The sequence below is a fragment of the Arvicanthis niloticus genome, chromosome 22 (genome assembly GCF_011762505.2).
Source record: "Arvicanthis niloticus isolate mArvNil1 chromosome 22, mArvNil1.pat.X, whole genome shotgun sequence".
NCBI classification, from domain to species: domain Eukaryota; kingdom Metazoa; phylum Chordata; class Mammalia; order Rodentia; family Muridae; genus Arvicanthis; species Arvicanthis niloticus.
Genome location: NC_133429.1, coordinates 49,908,383 through 49,933,247, shown reverse-complemented (window position 1 = coordinate 49,933,247; position 24,865 = coordinate 49,908,383). Strand labels below are relative to the sequence as shown.

General features: G+C 47.1%; 2 protein-coding genes across 4 annotated transcripts; one reads left to right on the top strand and one right to left on the bottom strand.

Annotated features, from left to right (window-relative positions):
• The first annotated feature begins 7,075 nt into the window (after positions 1-7,075).
• Spryd4 (SPRY domain containing 4) lies at positions 7,076-9,029 on the top strand. Its single transcript, XM_076920597.1, has 2 exons — positions 7,076-7,210; positions 7,524-9,029. Exons 1-2 carry the CDS (start codon positions 7,126-7,128, stop codon positions 8,060-8,062), a joined length of 624 nt encoding a protein of 207 aa, XP_076776712.1. The 5' UTR covers positions 7,076-7,125; the 3' UTR covers positions 8,063-9,029.
• Positions 8,998-24,753, bottom strand: Gls2 (glutaminase 2). Of its 3 annotated transcripts, XM_076920590.1 has the most exons (19): positions 24,461-24,581; positions 24,217-24,313; positions 19,136-19,235; positions 18,653-18,774; positions 18,105-18,234; positions 17,446-17,525; positions 17,196-17,359; positions 16,943-17,001; positions 15,011-15,043; positions 14,744-14,802; positions 13,901-13,967; positions 13,729-13,779; positions 13,376-13,552; positions 11,570-11,701; positions 11,185-11,277; positions 10,952-11,013; positions 10,107-10,183; positions 9,762-9,825; positions 8,998-9,666 (listed from the first exon to the last, which is right to left on the bottom strand). In XM_076920590.1, exons 3-19 carry the CDS (start codon positions 19,214-19,216, stop codon positions 9,510-9,512), a joined length of 1,608 nt encoding a protein of 535 aa, XP_076776705.1. In that variant the 5' UTR covers positions 19,217-19,235; positions 24,217-24,313; positions 24,461-24,581; the 3' UTR covers positions 8,998-9,509. The 3 variants fall into 3 exon arrangements, with proteins under 3 accessions (XP_076776705.1, XP_076776703.1, XP_076776704.1); XM_076920588.1 differs by lacking the exon at positions 24,217-24,313 and having other exon boundaries at positions 24,461-24,753; XM_076920589.1 differs by lacking the exon at positions 24,461-24,581 and having other exon boundaries at positions 24,217-24,344.
• Positions 24,754-24,865: the final 112 nt, after the last annotated feature.

The window sequence follows — 24,865 nt, the reverse complement described above, 5'->3', positions numbered from 1 at the left end:
CTGTCCTCCCCTTACAGGAGTGCTGGGGTTACAGAGCCACTGGGCCCAGCTGTCACATGGGTTCTGGGGACACAAACTCAGGCTCTCCAACTGCACAGCAAATGTTTGTTTACTCTTGAACCGTCCCAGCAGCCCTGGAGCTAGCTGGCTCTTTGGAAAGTTTGAAAATTACAGATTGTACCCTCTTTTCTCCGGGACTTCACCAATTAGCTTTCTTTTCTTTTTTCTTTCCTTTTTCCCCTCCCTATAGCTCATCTTCTTTCAACTTGATATGCAACTTCTACACCCAGTTTATGTGGCACTGGGGCTTGGACCAAGGTCTTCATGCCTGCTGATAAGCATTCTGCCAGCCAAGCTGCATATCAAGGCCCTCAAGTGTTCCTTTTCAGTAGAAACCATAGGAGGAAAAAAAGGATTTGTAACACAATAAAACTGGGAAGTTTCAAAAAATAATTATGCCCTTATGTTTTACTCATTACTATTATTATTGTGTGTGTGTGCATGCAAACACGTACGTACACAAATAATGTTGTGTTTGTGGACGTCAGAGGACAACTTTGTAGAGTTGTTTTTCTTCTTCCATCTTTATTTGGATTCCATGGATTAAACTCAGTTGTCAGGCTTGCATGGCCAGGTGGCAAGTGTCCTTACCACTGAGCCATGTCTTCAGCTCTGTTTCTTATTTATTTATTTTTTGAGACAGGATGTCTATGTAGCTAAAACTAGCCTAGAATTCTTAAGCCACTTCCCTCTCCTCCTAGCTATGGGCACCACTCCATTTAGTCTTACATGTTTTCATTTGTTTTTATAATTTTTAATTGTGTAGATGTGTGTGTGTGTGTGCAAGTGAGTGTAATTATTCTGGGAAGCCAGAGGGCTCGTATCTCCTAGAGCTGGAGTCCCTGGCAGTTGTAGGGTACTGCCTACAACTCAGGTTCCAAGCTCAGGGAACCAAGCTCAGGTCCTCTAGAAGAGCCGCAAATGTGCCTAACCACTGAGCCATCTCTCCAGTCACTTTGAAACAAAGTCTTTTTATGTAGATCAGACTTACCTCGAACTTGCTATGTACCTAAAGCTGGCCTCAAGCTCATAATCCTCCTGCCTCTGCTTCCCAAGTATATGCACTAGCATGCCTGGCTTTTATCATGACTGTCAGGTTCTCTCTATGTAAACTCTAGATGTCCTGAAACCCTCTATATACATCAGGCTGGCCTTGAACTCACTGAGATCCATCTGCTTTTAGAGGCTGGGTTAAAGGTACACACCACTATGCTCTGCTTTTATTAGAAAATTATGCTTTGTGATGGTAAGCATCTTGTAGTCAGATCTGTCTCTACATTTACCTGGGTTATCTTTGGTGAATAATCACTGACCTTTCAAAAGATGAATATTCCTGGGCTGGTCATCACACGTCTATTCCTCTGTTCAAGAATGAAAGCTCATTTCTCAATCCCACAGACCATTTCAGAAGCACTGTTTATACTGATAGGGAAAGGGTAGCTATGCACCGCTCAAGGACTCTTCGGGAAAAGCTATTTGTCTTCATTCCTTCATAGTGGAGTCTGTGAGGTTGCTATAGCTACCCATGAGGTGGTCCATGATGCACCAGCTCCTGTATACTCTGTAGTCATCCGTTGTCTTTAGTAAGTGTAACCAAGTCTTGTGGCAGACGATAAGGAGTGTGGAGATCCAATGTGATATGCCTAAACAATGTTGAGACAATGTTTGATTTATCCCAGGCTGGCATCAAACTTACCTTGCATCTGAGGGCAATTTTAAAGTGAGATCCTCTTCCTTTCACCTCCTGAGTGTTGGGATTTAGGTGTATACTTTCTTCTATATACAGTGTGCAGTACTGTGAATTGAACATGGAGCTTAGTGCATAATGGGCAAGCCGTCTATAACTGAACGACATCTCCAACCTACTATGTATATGTTGTTAGCTATCTTAGGTCAAAGCATAAATTAAATGATTCGTGAATTTACCATACATTGATACAATTTATCACGAGTTAAACATCCTCTCCAGTGATTTCAATATTCAAGAATAGAGACGTGGTCCTTGGGGACAGGTGACCATCCATCCCTGTTCCCATCACGTAGACTCCCTATCCTAGCTCCACATTCAGAACGCCATGTCAGCATGTAACACAGCTCCATTGTGTGGACAGTTCCAGTAGGACAAAGGCTCCAGCACAACACAAGCCCCTTTGGCTAGCTCCTGAGGCCAACCCCCTTCTCTCGCTTTCTCTGGTTACGCTTTGCTGACTGCTGACTCCTGGCATAGTCTAGAACAATCACCAAGCTTCCAGTTCATCATCCCTCTCCGTTCCATAGTAAAAGTCTCCAGTTAGCACTTGGGCCAGACCAGGACCCTATGTATTTTGAAGTCCAACATGTAACTCAAGATACAGAGTAATGAAGACATCAGTCTGTCTTGTTCCTGCCCCGCCTGTCACCTTTCTAGTGCCCTATGCTCCCTGTAGGTCAGAGCAGTACTTCACGTGTGCCGCTTCACATACGTGTTGCCACCCTCTAGGGCTGCACCTTTGTGGGTTTTCGTATCTAATCTCTTTGGATGCCTTCATCTATAAACTTCTCTCTCTCTTTGAATTATATATATATGTAGACACTGGTCTATAGAACAAGTTCCAGGACAGCTCAGGCTATACAGAGAAACCCTGTCTGGAAAAATAAAAAGTAAAAAATACAATACAATAAAAAAAATGAGCCAGATGGTGGTGGGGCACACTGTAAATTTCAGCACTTGGGAGGCAGAGGCAGAAGGATCTCTGTGAGTTTGAGGAGAGCCTTACAATACAGACCTGTCAGGCATGGTGTGCCCACAGGCACAGTAGCAGCATGAATATTGTGAAGCTATGAACTGCTTCTTGAGTTCCAGGACACCCAGGGCTACAAAAGAGAAACTCTGTCTTGAAACAAACAAAATAATAATAATAAATAATAATAATATGAAATGAAAAAAGAGGGGTGTGCTGATTGGTAGATGGTGCTTTTCCAGAAGACCTGATGGTTAAATGGAAATCCACACAGCAAGTGCCCGGAGGCTCCAAAACAACCCAGGCTACTGCCATTGCTTTCAGTTGCCAACCAGAACCAGCTGGTAAGACTCTGTGGCTGAACATTTCCATTGAAGGACATAAAGAAATCTAGGTAGAAGGCCGGGCAGTGATGGCGCATGCCTTTAATCTCAGCACTTGGGAGGCAGAGGCAGGTGGATTTCTGAGTTCGAGGCCAGCCTGGTCTACAGAGTGAGTCAGTCCCAGGACAGCCAGGCTTACACAGAGAAACCTTGTCTAAAAAAAAAAAAAGAAAGAAAGAAAGAAAGAAAGAAAGAAAGAAAGAAAGAAAGAAAGAAAGAAAGACAGACAGAAAGAAAGACAGAAAGAAAGACAGAAAGAAAGAAATCTAGGTAGAGCTGATCTGAAAACTTCCTCCCCACTGGCTAGATATCATAGTGCCAGAGACGATATACAAGAGATAAGCCATCATTGATGCTCTCTGTTGTCAAACTCTGCATGTTACAATACAGACCTGTCAGGCACGGTGTGCCCACAGGCACAGTAGTAGCATGAATGTCGTGAAGCTATGAACTGCTTTTGAATTAGATTTTAGGCCTGCTTCACAGAAGAGCCATGCCTGATATTGTAAACCAGGTCAAAATCCCCATGGGTGGGGACGTAAAAGACCCCAAGAGCAAAATACTACTGATGTCTTGCAAAAATAAAAAAGACATATTGTCAAGCCACAATTGAAATATTTCTGTTTACACTCATATTGCCACCTTCAGCCTTGCCAGGTTCAGTACCCCACCACCAGGGAACATCATGGAAGAGGATGCAGAAAGAGTGTAAGAGCTGGAGCGATGGTTCAGCATTTAAGAGCACTGGCTGCTCTTCCAGAGGTCCTGAGTTCAATTCCCAGCAGCACCATTCCAAAATGGGATTTGATCCCCTCTTCTGGTGTGCATAAAAACAGAACACACACACACACACACACACACACACACACACACACACACGAGCTGGAGTCCAAAAGGAGTGTTACACCACCTTCTAGACATGACATAGCCTTGCTGCCAATGAACTCATTGCAGCTACAGTTACCCACACAAGTTCAGTTAGCATTCAACAGGCAGCAATTAGACTCAGTGGGTTATAAAAGAGGAGGAGAAAGAAGAAGAAATGAGAGGGGAAGGCAGATGTATTGAGAGAGAGTTGTTGGGAGGAACAGGAGAGGAAATTCTGAAGTGCATATGACCAAGATACATTATCTACATATATGAAATTATCAAAGAATAAATACAATTCCAACCATACACCTATGGAACATTTTCACTTGGTTGTCCCAAAGATATCTCAAATCCAGCTTCTCTAAACTTAATTACTTTCCTCCAATCTCAACATGCTTCTTCTATGTCCTCTACCAAGTAAGAAACGTAAGGATCACCTTCCTCCCCGCCCCATCTCGTCAGCCCTCTGCCTCTTACACAGCTGGGTCTTACCACGCCTCCTCTCAGACCCTGCTTCTCTGCTTCTCATCTGACTCCCTCCAATCCATACTTTCAACTTTACCTTTGCATGAGAATCTAATTTGTCAACCCCACGTTGCCCTCAGCAGCCCCTGGGTGTCTGAAAGGCTGGTGTAGATGTCCCCATAGCCTACGTGATCCTTTATGATTAACTCTCAACTTTTCAAGTGTGTTCCCATCCTCCTAGTGTGACCCTCTGCAATGCTGTGTTCCTGGTTCCCGAAATTCTCCATTCTGCTTGTAACCTAGAGCCTGAGCTTAAGCTCCCCCGCTACTGCAAATGTCTTTCCCTCTTTTGACAGTCAAGCCAAATTCTATCATTTGCCCAGCAGGATGCATGGATATATTAAGTATCAATTGTTTGTTAGCAATAAGGCAGGTGGGCTGGAGAGATGGCTCAGTGCTTGTTACTGAACCTGAGTTCATTTCCCAGGACTCACAACCACCTATAACTCCAGCTCAGGGGATCTGGTGCTCTCCACAGCCTCCAAGGACACTTGCACTTACGTGCATATTACCTACCTCCCAACACACACATAACTAAAAATAAAATAAATCTTTTTTTTAAAAAAGCACATAAATCATCTAAATTATGAAGGTAAGTTTATTTGATGGTAGAAGTAAAATAATATAAGAAATGACAGAAGAAGCTATTCTCTGAATGAGTATAAAATGATGGAGAAATATCCATTGCCGATGCATATCTATACTCCCTGCTACTCAGGAGGTCTGCTAGAAAGATCCACGTTCAAATGCTGCCTTGGACTACAGTCTGTGTGAGCTCCAAGGCCAACTTGGGGCAACTTACTGAGACCTTGTCTACAAATTAAAACAAACAAACTACCATATCTAAAAGGGGCCAGGAATATACCCCAGTGGTCATGAGAAAACAAGGGCGGGGAGAAGGGGGAATAAGGAGGCGTTAGTCTATGGGTGCTTCAGCTTTCGAGCCAAGATGGACCAGATGTCCGAGAGAGACCCAGCTCTGAAACCGTTCTCTCTTCATTATCCAAACTAGAAGCATTAGCAGAACAGAGCAGAACCTCTCCAGAGGAAATTCCCTCAACATTTTTGCTCCTACGTTTAAAAGTCAACAGAAGAGAACGATGGGATGCAACCGAGGCAGGTGGGAGCTGCTCCAGGACCGCGGTAACCCAGCTCGAGCTCTCCCAGAATAAGCAGAGTGACTCAGTTAAGGGAAAGATGGGTCTCCTCTGCCGCCCACAGGCGGAGGGACTCGGAGGTCGTGCAGCAGAAACAGAAAAAGGCAAAGGAGATCAACCCGCTTGCTCTTTGCCTACGTGCCAGAGCCAGTCCCACCGTGCTACAGCGCCTTCTCTTTGGCGTTCCCTTTTGAGTCTGCAGCAGGTCCGTCTGGTGCTTCCTTTCTCTTGGATATCCTGTCTTCCCCAGGGCCACTCCTGGAAGGTGAGGTTACTCTTCCCAGTTTTGAGGTGTGGGGCACACCTCCAAGTATTTAAAGTAGTTTTATATTTAGAAGGGGAAAAAAAAAGTTAACAACCTGCATATCTCCAGTTATATGGCTGAAAAGGCCGGGCCTGACTGAACCCTGGTGGAGAGAATAAGTCATTGCAGCCAAGACCCTCCTCTCCCCGCTCCCCCCCACCCCCCACTTTCAAGCTCATTTATACATTAAAAAAATAATGAGCACGAGCCATGTTGTTAATCCCCTCACTCTGGAGGCAGAGGCAGCCCCATCCTTGTGAATAGTAAGACCCTGCCTCAAACAATATTAATAAAAAAACCGAGCACTACCTGGCACTTGGGAAATCGAGGCAGGAGGGTCATGAGTTTAAGGCCTGCAAAGGTTACATAGTTACTCTCTCTCAAAAGACACGAAAACAAGTGAGCAGTACGTAGATACATTCTGTCTAAAGAGACTGCTGAGGCTCTGGAAACAGATGTACGCTTTTTCGTTTGTTTTTTTATCTTTTTAAAAACGTGTAGTGCCCTGGCTGTCCAGGAACTTGGTATGTAGACCAGGCTGGTCTCGAACTCATAGAGACCTGCCTGCCTCTGCCTCCTGAGGGCTACGATTAAAGACTTAAAGTGCTTGTGTATATATGTATGTATGTATGCATATATATATATATATATATATATATATATATATATATAAAATAATACACATATATACATATATATACATACATATATACACACATATATATTTTTTTATTCTGCCAGGCTTGGTGTCCCACGCCTTTATTGCCTTTATTTAATGTCAGCACTTGAGGCAGAGGCAGGCAGGTTTTTATGAGATGGAGGCCAGCCAGGTCTACATAATGAGTTCCAGGCCAACCCAGGCTACAGGAGACCCCAAACCCAAACAAATCAGAGACTCTGTTTACACAGACTCTCTGTGGGTTCCTACTTAGTCCAGATATAATCAATACGTCTCTCCACGTATTGATCTAGCCCACCAGACTTAGAAATCACCGAGACAGAGATTTCTCACGACACGCGCGTCTCGCACCACGTGGTCCGAGCGCAGACCAGGTATTGGTCGGTTTCCCCTCGAGGGGGCGTGCCCCGTGCATCTGTGGCACAAGATGGCGCTGCCCTTTGCACGCTGTTGGAACTTGTACCGCTGGGGAACCAAGCGATGGGGGGTCCCCACCGGGGAGTCCCGGAGAGGTAGGCATATTTCTTTTTACTCTCTCACTCCAAAGTAGTTAACGTGTCATTCCCAGGGCGGGATCAGAGAACTCCACTTCTCGTTTCTCCTCTCTGCCTTGGTCTAGCAAGATTCCAAACCTGGGGCACCGGTTTCTGGCTTCCCCAGTCAGTGACTTGTGGCTCCCGGGGCTGCTGTACTAAAGCGGCACCTCTACTCTTCCCATGTTAACCCTTGACTTGTCCTTGCTTTCCCGTCATCGCCTGGACTGCTTCAGATCTAACCCAGCCCTAGGGTTACCGGTTGCTTGTTGTTTTTTTGCTCTGCCCTTAGGCATCAGTTTCAAACTGGAAGAAAAAACGGCCCACAGCAGCCTGGCACTCTTCAGAGGTGACACGGGTGTCAAATATGGTTTGGTGGGACTGGAACCCACCAAGGTGGCCCTGAATTTGGAGCGCTTCCGGGAGTGGGCAGTGGTGCTCGCAGACACCCCAGTCACCAGTGGCAGACACTACTGGGAGGTAACAGTGAAGCGCTCCCAGCAGTTCCGGATAGGAGTGGCAGATGTGGACATGTCCCGGGACAGCTGCGTCGGTGCTGATGATCGGTCCTGGGTGTTCTCCTATGCTCAGCGCAAGTGGCACAGCATGCTGGCCAACGAAAAAGCCCCAATTAAGGGTATTGGGCAACCAGAGAAGGTGGGGCTGCTGCTGGACTATGAGGCCAAGAAGCTGAGCCTGGTGGATGTGAGTCGGATCTCTGTGGTCCACACACTACAGACAGATTTCCGGGGTCCAGTGGCGCCTGCTTTTGCTCTTTGGGATGGAGAACTGCTAACCCATTCAGGACTTGAAGTGCCCAAGGGTCTCTAATGTGGCCAAGACCCTGAATCACGCTCATGGTCAGCTTTCTGTTCTTAGTGTCCAAAGCTATTTTACTTTGTCTCAAGCAACTGGTAGTTCTCAGAACTCTGTTGGGATCCTTTGTGCAATACTGTAGCCATCTTCCCCTGGTCCCTACTCTCTAAGAGCTAGGTATACAGCCAAACTTTGCCAGTTTCCTAGGTCATCAGGGGAATTTCCTCCTAGACCCCTTCCTTGGGCCCTTCCTTCTACTTGTGCCCAGGCATCTTAGACTGTTCAGTCCCGGAGTCCTGTCTCTCAGCCGCTATGTATCTTTCCCTTATCCACATGTAACTTGTTTTGGGGGTTCAGCAGATTCTCTAGAGTAAATGCTACCTCTGGCTGAAGGAGTGGCAGCCACAGACTTGGCCTTTTCTCTGATGCACCTCAGATTCTTGGGTTCTGGTTCCCTCAGTAGTACCTCAGCACTAGAGATGTCAGTCCAACCCAGATGCAGCTGTGTGCACCCTTGAGTCCATCTGTTTTCTGGACACCTGATACCTAGGCAGTTTGCCATAACCATTGTGCCAGTTATGTGACAAAAAGATACTAGGAACTATGTAGGGCTATACAGTGCCGGAAATATTACCCTTGATAAGGTCCTTCCGAGTACCGGCCACAGTTTAAAGCTCCGGGAAAGACGGCAGTTTTACGTAGTCCATTTTGGAGCCTGTTCAGACCCACAACTCCCATCTCCCCTGGCCACAGAGTGTACTTAATAAAAGCAGTATTTTGGTTTGAGGAAAACCTGGTGGACCAGTTGAATATGTATGCAAAATATACAGTTTGGACTTGTCTGACCCTGTGGCTCTGTCTTAATCTACCTGCTACGAAGGTGATAACTGATGATGTCCTTAGGAGAGAAAGAGAATGACTAGATTTGACAAAATAAAATAGAATTATAATTCATGTAATTAAAGTTTATTTGAACACAAAATACTTTGTCTATAAAATTGCTGTCAGCAGTAGCAGCATGTCCTGGCTAGGATGGGCAGATCTCTGCAGACTTCTAAAGCCAGGTGATTCGGCTCTCACCCGTTTCTCTTACTCTGCGGCAGATAAATATGCATGTAGCTAGAGGCTCTCCAAGGAAGCTGCTTGTTCGCATGATGATTTCTTCAGAGAGGAAAAAGGGACCTGGGTAAAGACCTGGGCTACTTTCCAGTGGACGAAGCCATTTAAGCTGTACCTCAAGGTTTCTGTGGTTAGCTCTGCTCAGGTGTCCACTGAAGCTTTTCTCTGCTGTTCACTGAGGGAATGGGGTGTTTTGATTCTCATAGAAAACACTGGCCTGTGTCACCAAGTGGCCGTGTTGAACCTCATGCAAGCAGCTTGCCACAGTATTTTTGGTGGCTGTGGGTTAAATGTGTGGCCGGCTCATGCTTTTTCTGGAGCAGGGACCGCCCCTGGCCTGTGCTCACACCATGCTCTCTAGGTTCTCTTTGGACAGAGTCTCAGCTGCCGCCTCGGCCTGAGTCTCAGACAGCACGTAGGAGTCATGGTAATCTTGAAGCAGCTTGACCACCTCCAGGTGATTGAACTGCACGGCATCATCCAGGGGAATGTTGCCCCACCTGTGAGGCACAGAGGACACGGGAAGAGCCATCGCTACACGCGTGCCCACGGTGGCTGGAGGGCCAACCTTCCCCTTAGAACCAATCCTACTCACCTGTCCTTGACAAAAGGATTCACTTTGCAAGCCTCGATCAGAAATTTGACAACTTCAATGTGTCCTAGGAATATTGGTAGGAGGAAAATGAGAGCGTGCAGGTAGGTTCTGAACCATTTGCTGTAGACCCTTGGTATCTGGAGTCTGTACCAAGAGGTTAGGGAGAAGAAAACTCGACATTTACTCTTGCCAGTACCTAGTTACAGTCTCTCCCTGTCAGCTGAAGGGCCTTGTAGACAAAACTGGCCACTGCAGTTTATGGGCATAATGATAGGGGTACATCTGGTAGAAGAGAAGAGTGGGGTACACCTCCACTCTGCTTTTCCTCTTTAACCCTTTAAATACCTTCAGCTGCAGCAACATGTAGGGCCGTGCGGGAGTCATAGTCCTTCTGCTCCATGTCCATGGCCGACAAAGCAAACCTGAGGGTAGTGGGAAGTTGAGTGGGTTACCCATGTCAGTCTAGAACCACTAGATAGTGTTCTGGGGTGGGGCAAGACTAGGTGGATTCCAGTTGGTAATCCACTTGAGCCCAAGTCCCCACCTCCAAGGACTCTGCTTGTCAAACCCAAGTCAATCACAGTGCTTGTCTTTTGTTTGTTTGTTTGTTTGTTTTTTGAGACAGGGTTTCTCTGTGTAGCCCTGGCTGTCCTGGAACTCACTCTGTAGACCAGGCTGGCCTTGAACTCAGAAATCCACCTGCCTCTGCCTCCCAAGTGCTGGGATTAAAGGAGTGTGCCACCACTGCCTGGCACAGTGCCTGTCTTAACTCACGGCAGGCGCTTCTATTGTAAAACAACAAATCCTCAGGCTGGAGAGATGGCTCAGTGAAGTGCTTGCCTGGCAAGCATGAGGACCTAAGACCTGAGTTTGATCCACAGATCCCACATTGAAAAAAACTAAAAATAGTAGCACTGGCTTTTAATCCCAGATTGGTGGGGCTTGGGGTGGGGACAGGTAAGTCCCTAGGGCTTGATAGGTTGTGACACCTGAACTTGTCCTCTGGCTACCACATGCACACATACAAATGTGCAACTGTGCAGAGGCACGCGTATACACGCATGAACATGTACACACTGTCTGTTCTAATCCTAAAACTGAAGCATTTAGCAGTTTGCTACATCATATCCTAATAAGATGTGTCTGACTGGGAGTATTTTATTACATTTATTTAGTCTCGATAGAATTACCTTCGAAGGGCGGAGACATCTCCACTGTATGCAGCAAATAACAGGTTCACCACGGTCTTGTTCTGGAACATACATTGCATCCACCCGAGATCAACTGTGGCTGTGAGTCCACCCAGGCCCAGCTCCACCCCGTGACCCTCCGTCGTGGACTCTTCACCAAGGCCACTGCTGAAGTGTTGTGGAATGTTTGATACCTTTTAAAATATCCTCTAGGCTACCGGGGTCTTCCTTACCCGAACTTCTCCTCCTTCCCTCCGTGGATCTAACTTCCGAGCACAGTGCCGCAGGTTGTCGTAGTTGTGGAAGTTAAAGAGAGACACCAACTTCTAGAATTAGAAGCCAAAAGAATTGTTTTCTTATCCCCTGCTCTTCCTGGGAGCTCAGCTGCTCTAATTCTTTTTTTTTTTTTTTTTTTTTTTTTGGTTTTTTTCGAGACAGGATTTCTCTGTGTAGCCTTGGCTGTCCTGGAACTCATTCTGTAGACCAGGCTGGCCTCGAACTCAGAAATCCGCCTGCCTCTGCCTCCCAAGTGCTGGGATTAAAGGCGTGCGCCACCACCAGCCCAGCTAACTTATTCTTAAGTAAACAGCATTAAGGGCTATTTGCAGAACAACTCACCTGGCAGAAATTGATGCCCCTGTGGCTGTTCCCCAGCTTGTCTAACGGAGGTGACAGACACATCATCCCCATGACATTGGGTACAACCAGGAGGATGGCTCCTGACACAGCTGACTTGGCTGGCAGACCCACCTGAGGAACAAGGTGGACTGGTTAAAGTGATGGCATGGGCAAGGCCACACCCTCCTCAGCCTCTTAGGTCTTTCTTATTGGCCTTCGACTACTGTCTCCTTCTAATGTGTGCATCAATACAGTTCAGGAATGCTTACTGAGACACTAACAGCACTCAAAACCAGGAGGTGCTCTCCAAACTTCCCGTTAAAAACAGAAATTCCCTTTTAACTTTATGTATATGAGTGTATGTATGTGCACCACATGTGTGCCCATCACCCAAGGAGGCCAGCAGAGGGCAGTGGACCCCCTGGAGGTGAAGTTACAGATGGTCGTGAGCCACCATGTGTGTGAGCTGAACCCAGGTCCTCAACAAAAGCAGCAAGTGCTCTAAAACACAGAGCCATCACTCTCTCCAGCCCCAGGAAATGGCCTCTCAGTCAACTTCTATTCTGGTGGTAGGAGACAGACAAAAAGATAAACAGGGGCTTTCAAGATGTCTTTTCAGGTAAAAGGTGCTTGCTGTGCAAGTCTAGCAACCTGAGTTTGCTCCCCAGAGCCCATGGATGGAGGTAGATGGAGAGAAAAACCTTTACACAGTTGTCCTCTGACCTCCATACATGCACCATCATGCATACATAGACACTCATGATAACTACATTTTTTAATTTTAAAAATGGGACCTGGGGTCTGGAGGGATGGCTTAGTGGAAGACCAGGGTTGGTTTGAAACACGTGCATGGCAGACCACAATTGTCTGTCAGTTCCAAAAGATCTGACGTCCCCTCTGTCCTGTCTGAGCACTGCATGCATATGGTACACAGACATACATGCAGGCAAAACATCCATACACATAACTTCTTAAAAATGAATAAAAGTTTTCTTCTTGAGACAGGGTTCCTCAAACCAGAGATTTTCTCTGCCTCCCAGGTGCTGGAATTTTAAAAATGCATATATATTTTAAAAAGTGGGGGGGGGGGGGGACCTGGAGAAATGGCTCAGTAATTAAGAGCCTGGACTGTTCTTGCAAAGGACCCAAGTTTAATTCCAGGCACCAGACCTGGCAGGCTCACAACTACCCGAAACTCCAGCATGTGGGGGGTCTGACACCTCCCCCTCAGTGGCCACCTACACTCACCTGTACAAACCCCTTGCAACAGTAAAAATAAATCTGTATAAATAGATAAGCAATTACAGCAAACTCGGAAAAAGAAAGGGACTAGGGCACTTTGAACAGAGATGGAGGTAGTTTTGTTTGAGATAGAGCAACCAGAAAAGTTTCCAGGGCCGGGGATGAAGTTTAGTGTGGACAGCACTTGCCCAGTGTGGGTTTGATCACCAGTGCCAAGTCAAACAAGAAGAAAGGCCAGGCTAAGTGCATGACCGTTGTTCCAGTACTTGAGAGGATGAGGCAGGAGGATCACTGAGTCTGAAGCTACCCTCAGCTGCACAGTGAGAGCCTGTCATGGGGGAACAGAAAGAAATCAGACATGCCTCTCCCTGGAAGTGGTGTCTAAGAAGGGAGACCCTAAATAAAGGGTCTGTATATTCGAGGAATATGATGTATTTGATGAAATCCCCTAAGGATTCTTAGCCTATTTGCCTGGCTAGAAGTTTAGAAACGAGGCAAAAGTAAGCCTTACCCCTACCCTCTCCTCTCTGGGATCATGGCAGACGGACAGCAGGTAACACTCACGTGGAAGGCAAACTGGCCCGAGAAGTCATACATGCCACAGGAATGCATGAGGCTGAGGGTGTTGCGCACGGCTTCAGCACTCAGCACGCTCTCCCCTGTGATGGGGCAGATGCCGCCATTGGCAAGAGTGGCAGCCATGACACTGCCTGACTCGCAGGTAACCTCCACAGAGCACAGCTATGGAGACGAGAGAGGTCAAAGGGCAGTGTAGGCTCAAACACAGTAATGCAGAATAACGTTCTCGACACCTAGATCTTTCAACACGTTTTGACAGAACCACAGGAGAGGAGTGTCTACCGTGTAACAGGAGGGCACGGTGTCCAGTTCCCTTGACCCTGGGAGTGTTTGCTTACCTGGAAATAGAGATCAAGGGCGGCCATCATGTCTACTCCCTTAGGGAAGCACTGCAAAGAACAGGGTGAAGCAGCCTCTTCAGGACACAGTCTCACTCTGCTGGGGACTCACACAGCCTGACCCCCCGCCCTTGAGCTCTCAGAGACTTTCTCTAAGGCCTCTCCCAATTACCTTCTTCTCCTTGAGGTAATAGCCAATGGCGTAATTCCGATCCCCAGTCTCCTTCTCAGACTGGAATCTGAAGCAAATACCAAATTTAGTGTTTGAAGCTTAAGGAGTGGGTAGGGGAGGAAAGAGAGAGGGTACCTGTCCTGGGATACAGAATTCTACTGCCTGGGTCAGACTGAAAGCGGTGTCTTTACAGTCTCATGGAGTATTAGTGGGAACTTCTGAACCTGAGCAAATATCTGGTGTAGCTTTGTGGTTAAGTGTAAACAAATGGAAACAAAACCCACCCAAAGCTGTCTAGTCGTTCTGTCTAGGTAATCTGGCAAGGTGTTTGTCTCTGAGTCTTTTTTTTCCCTTCCCTCTCCTGCTTGCTCTGGCCCCGCTCACTCCAGCCCCGTGATTTATTTATGTATTTATTTATTATATGTAAGTACACTGTAGCTGTCTCTTCAGGCACCCCATAAGAGGGCATCAGATCCCATTACAGATGGTTGTGAGCCACCATATGGTTGTTGGGATTTGAACTCATGACTTCCAGAAGAGCAGTCAGCGCTCTTAACCACTGAGCCATCCCTCCAGCCCTGGCTCTGAATCTTGACTAGGGCCTCAGCACCAACCAGCAGGCTGCCTTTCTCATTACATGGGAATTAGACATAGGAGCTATTTTTCCAAGTAAACAAATGTCAATGAAGAAGCTCAGAGGAAGCTGGGAGGCCAAAATTCCCATCGAATTTCTTCCTATGACGATACATATTCCCTTTTCCCTTCCCTCCTGGCCTTCCTCACCAAGCACACACATACACAACAGTACAACCTACTCAGCCAATCCCCTAAATAGAGTCTTACGTGGCATTGCTGAACCCCATGAATTCATTCCCAGCCATCTTGTTGAGATACTGTAACACCTGGAAGGGAGGAGGGCAAGAGAGACACCTTTAGACTAAGGATCACACCCAGGCTGACAAGGCACTCAGAACTACTCTTTGCCCAAGAGAGTAGGGACTTCAAGAGGCTGAAGCTAGTGGTCCCTACTCCTCTGGAGACACCCGTAGCAGCTGTGTAGACAGCATGCCATGGAGAAAGGCAGTAAAGGGTTGAGTGCCAGGAACTTACAAAATCGAACTTCTCTGCTTTGTTACAGTCCATCTGCACAGAAGGAAAGGGAAAGCAGTCAGTATTTCAGGCCTGGAAGGATGGCAGCAGGAGGGGCAGGAGGACTTAGCAGAGCTGACACCTTGCTTAGACAAGCCTTGCTGAGCTGACAGGTTAGATAAAGCCTTGCTACTGGGAGAGTTACATTTTACAATGTCTTTTGTTTGCTCTGAGATAGGCCTGGGTTGTCCAGGCAGTCGGAGAACTGTGGCTGAGTGCTCCTTTGGCATGGGATCCTTCTTGTTTAAACAGCTGAAACTTTCTTGCATGCAGGCTTATGTAGTCTAGTGATAAAGAAATCCAGACCACCAGCCTGTGTGGTGATGTACACCTATAATCCCAGCTCTTGGGAGGTTGAGGCAGGAGGATTGTTGAAACAAACAAAATGTAAATTATCAAGAAATAAGGATTCAGATAACCTCACCCCATCCATCTGCCTCTCCTCTCCCTGGGCTCGCTCCTCCTGGCTTCAGTTCTGTCTCTAAGCTCCGCCCTATCCACGATTACTACTATACATTCTATGTATTTATCTACTTTTAAATAGAGGGCTCATGTATCCCAGACTTGCCTTGAACTTCTGGTTTGTTTATTGTTTTTATGTACCTGAGTACACCATAGCTGTCTTCAGACACACCAAAAGAGGGAATCAGATCCCATTACAGATGGTTGTGAGCCACCATATGTAGTTGTTGGGAATTGAACTCAGGACCTCTGGAAGAGCAGTCAGTGCTCTTAACCTCTGAGCCATCTCTCCAGCCCTGGAACTTCTAGGTTCTGGCATGATAAGCATGGGCTACCATGCCTATATCCATTCCTTCTACCCCATGATAGCCTCACTGTAGCTTATACCCGATTCCCAGATCCTCTGTGACAGAAATGGAATGTATCTGTTGAATATTCAGTTATATTGATAAATGATTTCCCCCCCCTACTATCAGGATTAAAACTCAGACCTCAGGTGTGCTGGCTGAATGCTCTGCCCCTGAGCTTCATCCCCAGATACGCTGATAACAAAAACAAAACCAATTTCTTTTTAGCAATGCCAGTGACTACAGTGCCTAGGGTCTCCCTGCGTGGTGGGGATTTGGTTCTACCAAACATTCTTCATCTCCAGCTCTGGAGGCTAAAGATTTTTAGTTGACTTAGAAGAAAATGAGATGAGGTAGGTCCCAAAGATAGGGCTGCAGACAGGACTCCCCAAAACAGGGAGGCATGCTTGCCTTAGCGCGTGCACACACACACAAACACACATACAAACCCGCCAGGCTCCCTTCAGAGTCAACACTGCAGGCTCAGCTAGAGTCAATATTCCAGGACTCTGACACCTGAGTTCTTAGGGGGAAGGGTTCCTAACACCACCTTCCCCAGGAGGGGCTGTGATTGGCCCCAGAGTGTTGCTGCCCACACTGCTCCTGAGTTCTTGCTCAAGCCCTGGGAGACCTGCAGCTGATGGGCCTATCGGACACCCCTTGCTCAAGGCCAACTCACAGTTCCAGGTGACGTGAATGACTGCCCTAGACTGGCCATTCACCCTTCTGTCAGCGTATCTCTCGCCCAGGAGTGACCAATCAATGCCTGATGGGGTTGTCCTCCCCCTGCCTTTGGCATTTGGCTCTTGGTCCTAGGCAGAGGTTATGACCTGCTCCTAGAACTCTGGGAGGGGGCAGGGAGCATATGGGGTGAAGATAAGGGAAAGGATGTGGCAGCTGTCACTGTCATCCAGAGCTTACAGCACAGAACTTCCTGACGCATTTTACCATGCCTTTTATTAACTCTCAAATGACTCAGGACTCCCCACATGCAATCTCCCTGAAGAGCTGAACAGATATGGGGATGTAGGGATGAGAGGAGTTGAGAGAATATTACCTTTCAGAAGGTTAGGATGGTACTGACCTTGATCAGCGAGCTGACCACAATGGCACCGGCATTAACCATGGGGTTATGGGGGATTCCTGGGGAAATGCAAACCACTTAGTCATGTCAACCACCAATGAAAGCCTACTCTATCTACATCGTTCCCACTCAGAAGCTAATCGGGTTTGGATTTGGTTCCTACCTGGATGAGAGCAAAGGCTAAGACTCAAAGGAGGTGAGGCACAGGGCTCAGGAGAAGGCACGCATGAGCCTGACCCCTGGAGACACTCACCTTCCTCATTGAGGGAGAGTTTGTTATAGCGCAGACCACTGGGTTCCTTGCCCACGAACTTGTGCACGTAGTCAGTGCCTAAGGTGCTCACGGAGATGGCGTAAGTGAGGGGCTTGACACAGGACTGCAGGCAGAAGGGGATCTTCGTGTGGCCCACAGAGTGCCTGGAGACAGACAGGTACCATAAAAGGGGTTAGATTTTGTTCCACACCTGTGCCTTCCAGCTCCTGCCCCTCACCCAGCATCTTACCGCTGACCATCCACAGTGCACAGGGAGACGCCCCAAAGGTCTGGGTTTGACTTGGCCAGGTGCGGGATGTAGGCTGCCACCTGGGCATGAATGGGTAGAGAAAAGGGACACAGGTGACTATGGAGAACAACACAGCTGTACTCGAGGTCAGAAATGTGTAGGCAAATAGGTTCCCTTTTGTGAACTGCTTCCAGAAACAACCAAGCCTTTAAACCCCGGCAACCTTACATCTCTGTAGTCCAAACCCTGGAGTGGTAGGTAGCAGTAGAACCCACGAAATATAAAAAAAATGGAAGTTCTAGGACTAGGTTCTCAGGTTCGGTCCCTGTAAGTCTCCTTGAAGTCTGGGTTGAATCTCTTTACTTTGAGACATGGTCTTCCTATGTAACAAATACCGACCTCAAACTTCTGATCCCATCTTAGCCTTACAAGAGCTGGGACTGCAGGCCTGTGCCACCAAACCCTAGCTTCTGCCATCCGTGTCCATAAAGACCTAAGTCACACGCTATTAGGATCACACGTGAAAACACATGAAACCATGTTCTCAGCTTTAGAGGCTATGCTCATCTGTCTCTGAATCCACAGCCCCAAGAAGTCTCTGAGAAGCCATGTGATTCTGGCCCAGCGCCCTCGCCCTCCCCAGTTCCCTTGGCCCTCACTTTGCCTCCAGTGAGTTCTTTGGCGTCCTCAAATATTCGATCCACGTGGCCTGTGAACTCCTCGAAGTCAGGAATGACAAACTTCTTTCGGAATGCCTGAGTCAGGAGCACAATGTTGCTGCTCACACACCTGGATCCCAGATACAAGTGTGTTAGGAGCTGGAGAGACACAGCTGGGACTCACACGGGGGCCATGGAAGTTGGGGGTAAAGAAAGTTGAAGTGTTCATCTAGTTTTGGACTAACAGCTGTGTGACTTTTTGGCGTTATCACTTTATCTCCCTAGGTTTAAATTTCCTAACCTCTAAAATGAGATGTTCTAAAGACATGGGAAGATATCCCAAGACATTCTGAGAAAAATATTAAAATCAGAATAACCACAACTATGGGCTTTAGCATTTTAGCATATATACAGCCATATATGTAGGAGGATACACAAGTCATCTTCTAGAAGCTACTAACAAAATGAAGGGTTGAACTGTTTAATTCCCAAGGCCCTTCCTCCTACAGAATCATTTTGGGGGCAATGCTCATCTTAGGGGCTCTCACTTTTGGAAGAGTTCCCGGTCCAAGAGGCCACCACTGCTGGACTCTTGGACCATGCGTTGCATCTTGCTCATGCAGTCCTGAAGTCGTGGATCTGATGTCTGCAGTCCAGTGGCCTTCAGGGCCTTTAAGGGAAAGAAGAGGTCTGGCCAGGTCAGCCAAGGACAGCAATCCATGCCTCAGTCTTTCCCAATAGATGCTGAAGTCACTCCACCCCAATTACAAATGGGTTCTGGAACTAAGCAAAAGGCACCGGAGCAGCCTTGAAGGCTAGCAAGTATCTTGTCATGTCTCATAAAGGTGTCCTCCTCTGGACTTGGAGGGAGGATGGCATTGTCTCTTTAGCCTAGACAGCCACCATCCCTCTGCATTTCCCATCCCCCGAGTGACAGTCATTAGCTACCCTGCACCATTTACCCATCCTCCTCAAAGTTTCCAGGGACTCTAAGAAATCAGGGTTCTCTGAACAGGCAGGCAGCCACTCACCGTGGTGAACTTGTGGATGGGGATGCGTTCCTGTCCCTCTGCAATAGTGTAGAAAAGCAGGTCGCCAAGCCGAGGCAGCATGCCGATGTTCGAGGCATCACTGTTTGGGGGAAGAGATGGGGAAGGCAGGAGCCTGAGGATGCCCCCTCTCCTCCACCTCCTGGAACATGGACCTGTCATATGGTGTCATCCTAGGCCTTTTCTTTGAGCCATCTGGCAGATTCTGTGATCCTAACTTTCACCCCAGCTCGAGATGTTGCTAATCTTACTCTCTAGTCTCTTTGGAAAGAAACTCTGAACTTTTCAGTCCTTTATATCATTCTACTTCCAGATGTCCAGCAAACACTGGAAACAGTGTATCCGATGTGGTTTGTGACTTTCCTTGTATTTCTCATAAGGATGGGTACAAGATGGAAACATAGAATCAGTCTGACTGTTCCCACACTCTACGTCTACAGTGAATTGGTGACTAACACTTAGACAAACTCGTCTTCCTATTTTCTCTCAAATCCACCCTCTTCTCTCCTGCGCAGTACACTGTGCTGGGAAGAGTCTTACTTTGCTCTCAATTGCTGTATGACCTTAGGTAGCCCACTTGATATTACTTATCTGTGGAATTAAGATAGAAATATCCTCTTCACACAGGTGGTGTGAGGTCTAACTTACTCATGGATCTTACTCCATGATAAACTGCCTGACATAAAGTAAACCAATCACGAACTTCCTGTCTGTTCTCTGCCACTGTATGCTTTGTCTCCATGCCAGCCCCAAAGGTCTTTCACACTGGTATAAAACTCCTAAAGCATCTAAAGCAATGGTTATCAGGCTGTAGGTCTTAACCCTTTGGGATCAAATGACCCTTTTACAGGAACGGCCTAAGACCATCAGAAAATACAAGCATTTACATTACAATTCATAACAGTAGCGAAACTAAAGTCATGAAGTAGCCGTGGAAATTATTTTATGATTGGCGCTCAGCACAGCATGAAGAACTGTACTAAAGGGTTAAAGGGTTGCGGCATTAGGAAGGTAGAGAAGTCTAAAGACTTCTATTAATGTTATCAGACTTAGAAAACTTTTTTTCCCAAGAGAATGTTTCTCTGTATGGCCCTGGTTGTCCTGGAACTCGCTCTGTAGACCAGGCTAGCCTTGAAGTCAGGGATCTATCTGCCTCTGCCACTTGGGTGCTGGGACAAAAGCCTGCACCATTATGCTCAGCTTAGACAGTTTTTTTTGGTTTGTTTGTTTTTGTTTTTTGTTGTTGTTGGTTTTTTTTTGTTTTGTTTTGTTTTGTTTTGTTTTTCGAGACAGGGTTTCTCTGTATGGCTTTGGCTGTCCTGGAACTCACTCTGTAGACCAGGCTGGCCTCGAACTCAGAAATCCACCTGCCTCTGCCTCCCAAGTGCTGGGATTAAAGGCATGTGCCACCACCGACTGGCACTTAGACAGTTTTTAAGGAGGCTGGATTTGAACTTGATATGTGGTTACGTATGATCTTGAACTACCTACATCTCCAGTGCTAGAACTATACAAGTGTTAAAAGTAACATATTCTCAGATGTCCACTGCCTTGCAATAAGATATGTTCAGAATGAAAGCCTATCCCAATAATCCCATAGCTCTTGGGAGGCAGATGTAGGAAGATCAACAAAGACCCCAAGCCAACTAGGTCTTCCCAGAAGCTCCAGGCCAGACAATGCTACTACTGGAACCCTGTCTCAAAACAAACAAACAAAAAAGAGATACAGCTGTAATCCTAGCTCTTCAGAGGTGGAGGTGAGTTCAAGTCCCCACACAGAGAGAGCTTGAGACCATCTTAGGCTATATGAAAAAACTGTCTCTAATTCTAGCTGTAGGGGATCTGATACCCTCTTCTGGCCTCTCAGAGCACAAGGTTCACAGACAGACATACATGCAGGCAAAGTATCCATACACATGAGATAAACATAAAATAAGACTTTTAAAAAACCAGTTTAAAAACTGAATATAGGGTGAGCAAGATGGTTCAGCAGATAAAAGTGCTTGCTATGCAACCCCTGCAATGTGAGCTTGACCCATGAAACCCCAGAAGCCACATAAAAGTGGAAGGAGAGAACCAACTCCACAAAGTTGTCCACTGACCTCCACATGAACACATGGCACACTGGTGCTCATATACGTATACTAAAGATCAATTAAAAACCAATTAATAAATGGAAAATATACCTTACCAAATAATATCGATATTATAATTTTATTTTTTGTTAAATTACAAGCACATACACATATAACATATATAAAATACATATGGGCTGGGCAGTGGTGGCGCATGCCTTTAATCCCAGCACTTGGGAGGCAGAGGCAGGTGGATTTCTGAGTTCGAGGCCAGCCTGGTCTGCAGAGTGAGTTCCAGGACAGCCAGAGATACACAGAGAAACCCTGTCTCGAAAAACCAAAAAAAAAAAAAAAAAAAAAAAAAAAACATAGGATATATCACAGTATTAATTAGTTATCTCTAGTACTGGATTTTTATTTTCATCTTTGATTTATCTAGGGTTTTCTTTCAGACTTAGAAAACTTTTTTTTTTTTTTCCCAAGAGAATGTTTCTCTGTATGGCCCTGGTTGTCCTGGAACTCGCTCTGTAGACCAGGCTAGCCTTGAATTCAGGGATCTGCCTCTGCCTCTTGGGTGCTGGGACAAAAGCCTGCACCATTATGCTCAGCTTAGACAGTTTTTTGTTGTTGTTGTTTTGTTTTTTTTTGTTTTTTGTTTTGTTTGTTTGTTTGTTTTTTTTTTGTTTGTTTGTTTGTTTTTTGAGACAAGGTTTCTCTGTATGGCCTTGGCTGTCCTGGAACTCACTCTGTAGACCAGGCTGGCCTCGAACTCAGAAATCCGCCTGCCTCTGCCTCCCAAGCGCTGGGATTGAAGGCGTGTGCTCTTCTCTATGTAGGCCTGGTTGTCCTCCACTTACTATGTAGTTCAGGCAGTCCTCGAACTCACAGAAATCCGCCTGCCTCTGCCTCTTGAGTACTGGGACAAAAGGCATTTGCCACCACACCCAGCCTGGTGCACTGAGAGATTAGAACAAACCAGGTACCCTGGAACTAGGGTTATGGGTAGTTGCTCTAACTACCAAGTGGGTGCTTGGGAACTGAGCATGGGCCTCTTCAAGAGTATCAAATATTCCAAGGCTGAAGAGCTGGCTCAGTGGTTAAGTGCAGTTGTTCTTGTAGAGGACCTGGGTTCAATTCCTACTACCCACATAGTGGCTCACACCATCTGTAACTCTGGTTTTAAGGGATCCAACACCTCCTCTGACCTCAGCAGGTACCAGGCTTGCATGTGGTACACAGACATATGTATAAAGCAAAACACCCACATACATTTTTTTTTTTAAGTTCATAAATCGAGCAGGGTGGTGGTGGCACATACCTTTAATCACAACACTGGGAAGCACTGGGAGACAGAGGCAGGAGGATATCTGTCAGTTTGAGGACAGTCTACTGAGTGAGTTCCAGGTCAGCCAGGGTTACACAGGGTTACCCAAAGAAATTCTGTCTCAAAAAAAGAAAAAAAAAAGAAAGAATAAAAGAGAGAGAAAGAAAGAAAAGAAACAAAAAGTATCAAGTGCTCTTAACTCCTGAGCCAACTCTCTAGCACCTAGAATAGTATCCTTTTTAAAAACAGAATAAAATGAAGCTAAGTATTTTATTTTTAAGTGTTTCCTAAAATTTATGTGTAAGAATGTCCATGTGAGAGCCTGGGATTTAAAGATGGTCGTGAGCCATCATGTCGTCTGCTAGGAATCAAACCCAGGTCTTCTGCCAGAGTAACAAGTACTCTGAATGTCTGAGTCACCTCTTAAGCCCTAAATCATATATTTTTAAATAATCAGAATTACTATGTATTTCCTCTTTGCCAACCTCCTCTACCCTCCAAACACAGAAACCTCTCTCACTCTGTTAATCCCTCTACCCAGGGAGCTAAGGTTCAAGACCTTCACCAAAAAGTTCCCTAGAATACAAGCAGCCACAGAAAACTAGGTCTCCTAAAAATATTCTGTCACAGCCAGGTGGTATGCCTTTAATCCCATCACTCGGGAGGCGGAGACAGGTGGATCTCTGAGTTAGATGCCAGCCTGGGCTACAGAGTGAGTTCCAGGACGGCCAGGGCTACACAGAGAAAGCCTGTCTTGAAAAAAAACAAACAAATAACAAAATTCTGTTATTTACTGCAGTGAATTGTGATGTGTACAGGGTACCCAGGTATGCCTCTGGCTCCCCCACCCCAAAGTCCATACAAAGGGGTTAAATGGTATTTGCTTATCCCACCATATTGGTGGTGAGGGAGTTTGCTGCATCGATCTGGTTCATTTAATTATGGTGTGCATATGTTTCTAATATCATTAAGTAGATGTGATGGAGAAAATGGTCCGTTTCCTATTCTGCTATAATAAGGCAGGAGCTACCAGGACAACGTCCAGCTGGATGTCTGAGGATAACAAGATTTCATACTTTGAAAACACTTTCATCTTGGGGGTGGGGAGAAAGCCCAGCCGCTAAGCATTCTTGGGCAGTGTGTGTGCTGGACTTGCCAGGGCGGGAGATCGACCTCCTGGGTTGAAGACGGGCTCAAAGGGGAGAAAAAAAAATCTTCAATTCGTAGAGACTGAGCAACATAATAGCTCTGATTGGTTTAGGAAATGTCTCACGATTTTCCCATTTATGAATAATCAAAGCATTCCAAAACCAAGTTGGAAACTTCATTACCAGTGTTTTTGACTGCACGTAAGATATTATTCCACGGTTAAGCTCTGCTACAAAAACACTCTGGACACATACGCACATACGTGCGCATCAGCAATGACGCACACCACACATTACCCACTGACGACACACAGAAACAAGAAACCCCACACAGTCAGACCCAAGTGCACTTGGACCTGGGGCAGGAAGTTGTTCGATATCACAATATTCCCTAAAATACCCGGACCAGAGAAGAAAGAGAGGCTGGGAATGGGCAGGTGTGCACTTGGCCCTGCACTCAGACACGTGCACCAAGCAACACTCCGTGCCCATCTGCATTCCCAAATAAGTACGCACCTTGGACAGGCATCATCTCGAAGACCGACCTGCCCAAACGCCCTCCCGGGCGGACAGCACCTGACCGCCCGAGCGCGGCGGACCCAAAGCCCCACATCTAAAGGAAAAGGCATCGCAGGCTAGTGAGCGCGGAGAGGAGATGAGATGCGCTCGCTCTCTGGGGAAGGAGACTCCCAGGGAGCTAGCGAGAACGACAGCGGGAGTGGGAGCCAGCCTGTCCCCTGCCCTGTCCCGCGAGCCTTACTGATCCGAGTGCTGCGGCTGGTGGCTGTGCGGCGTCCCCCTGCCCTGCGCCGCGGCCTCACCGAGGTAGTACCGGACACCCCCGCCCAGGAGCGGGCCCCGGCTCCGGTGACCCCAGCCTTCCCACCGGCCGTGGCTACTCGCGCGGCTCAGAGCGTTCTGCAGAGCCCTCATGGAGCGCATGCCCCCGGCGCGCCGCCCGCTCGGCCCGGGCGCTCCAGACGTGCGAGCCGCGGCGAAGAGGGAGGGGCGGAAGAGTGACCGGCGAGAATAGGAGCCGGGGAGCAGTCCCGGGGCCAGCCAAGCCTGCGGGGGGGAGGACCGGCCGGGTGGGAGGGGTTGGGGTCCGGGGAGGGGCCGGTCCGGGGCAAATCCGGCCCCGCAGGTGCACCCATAGCCCCTTCAC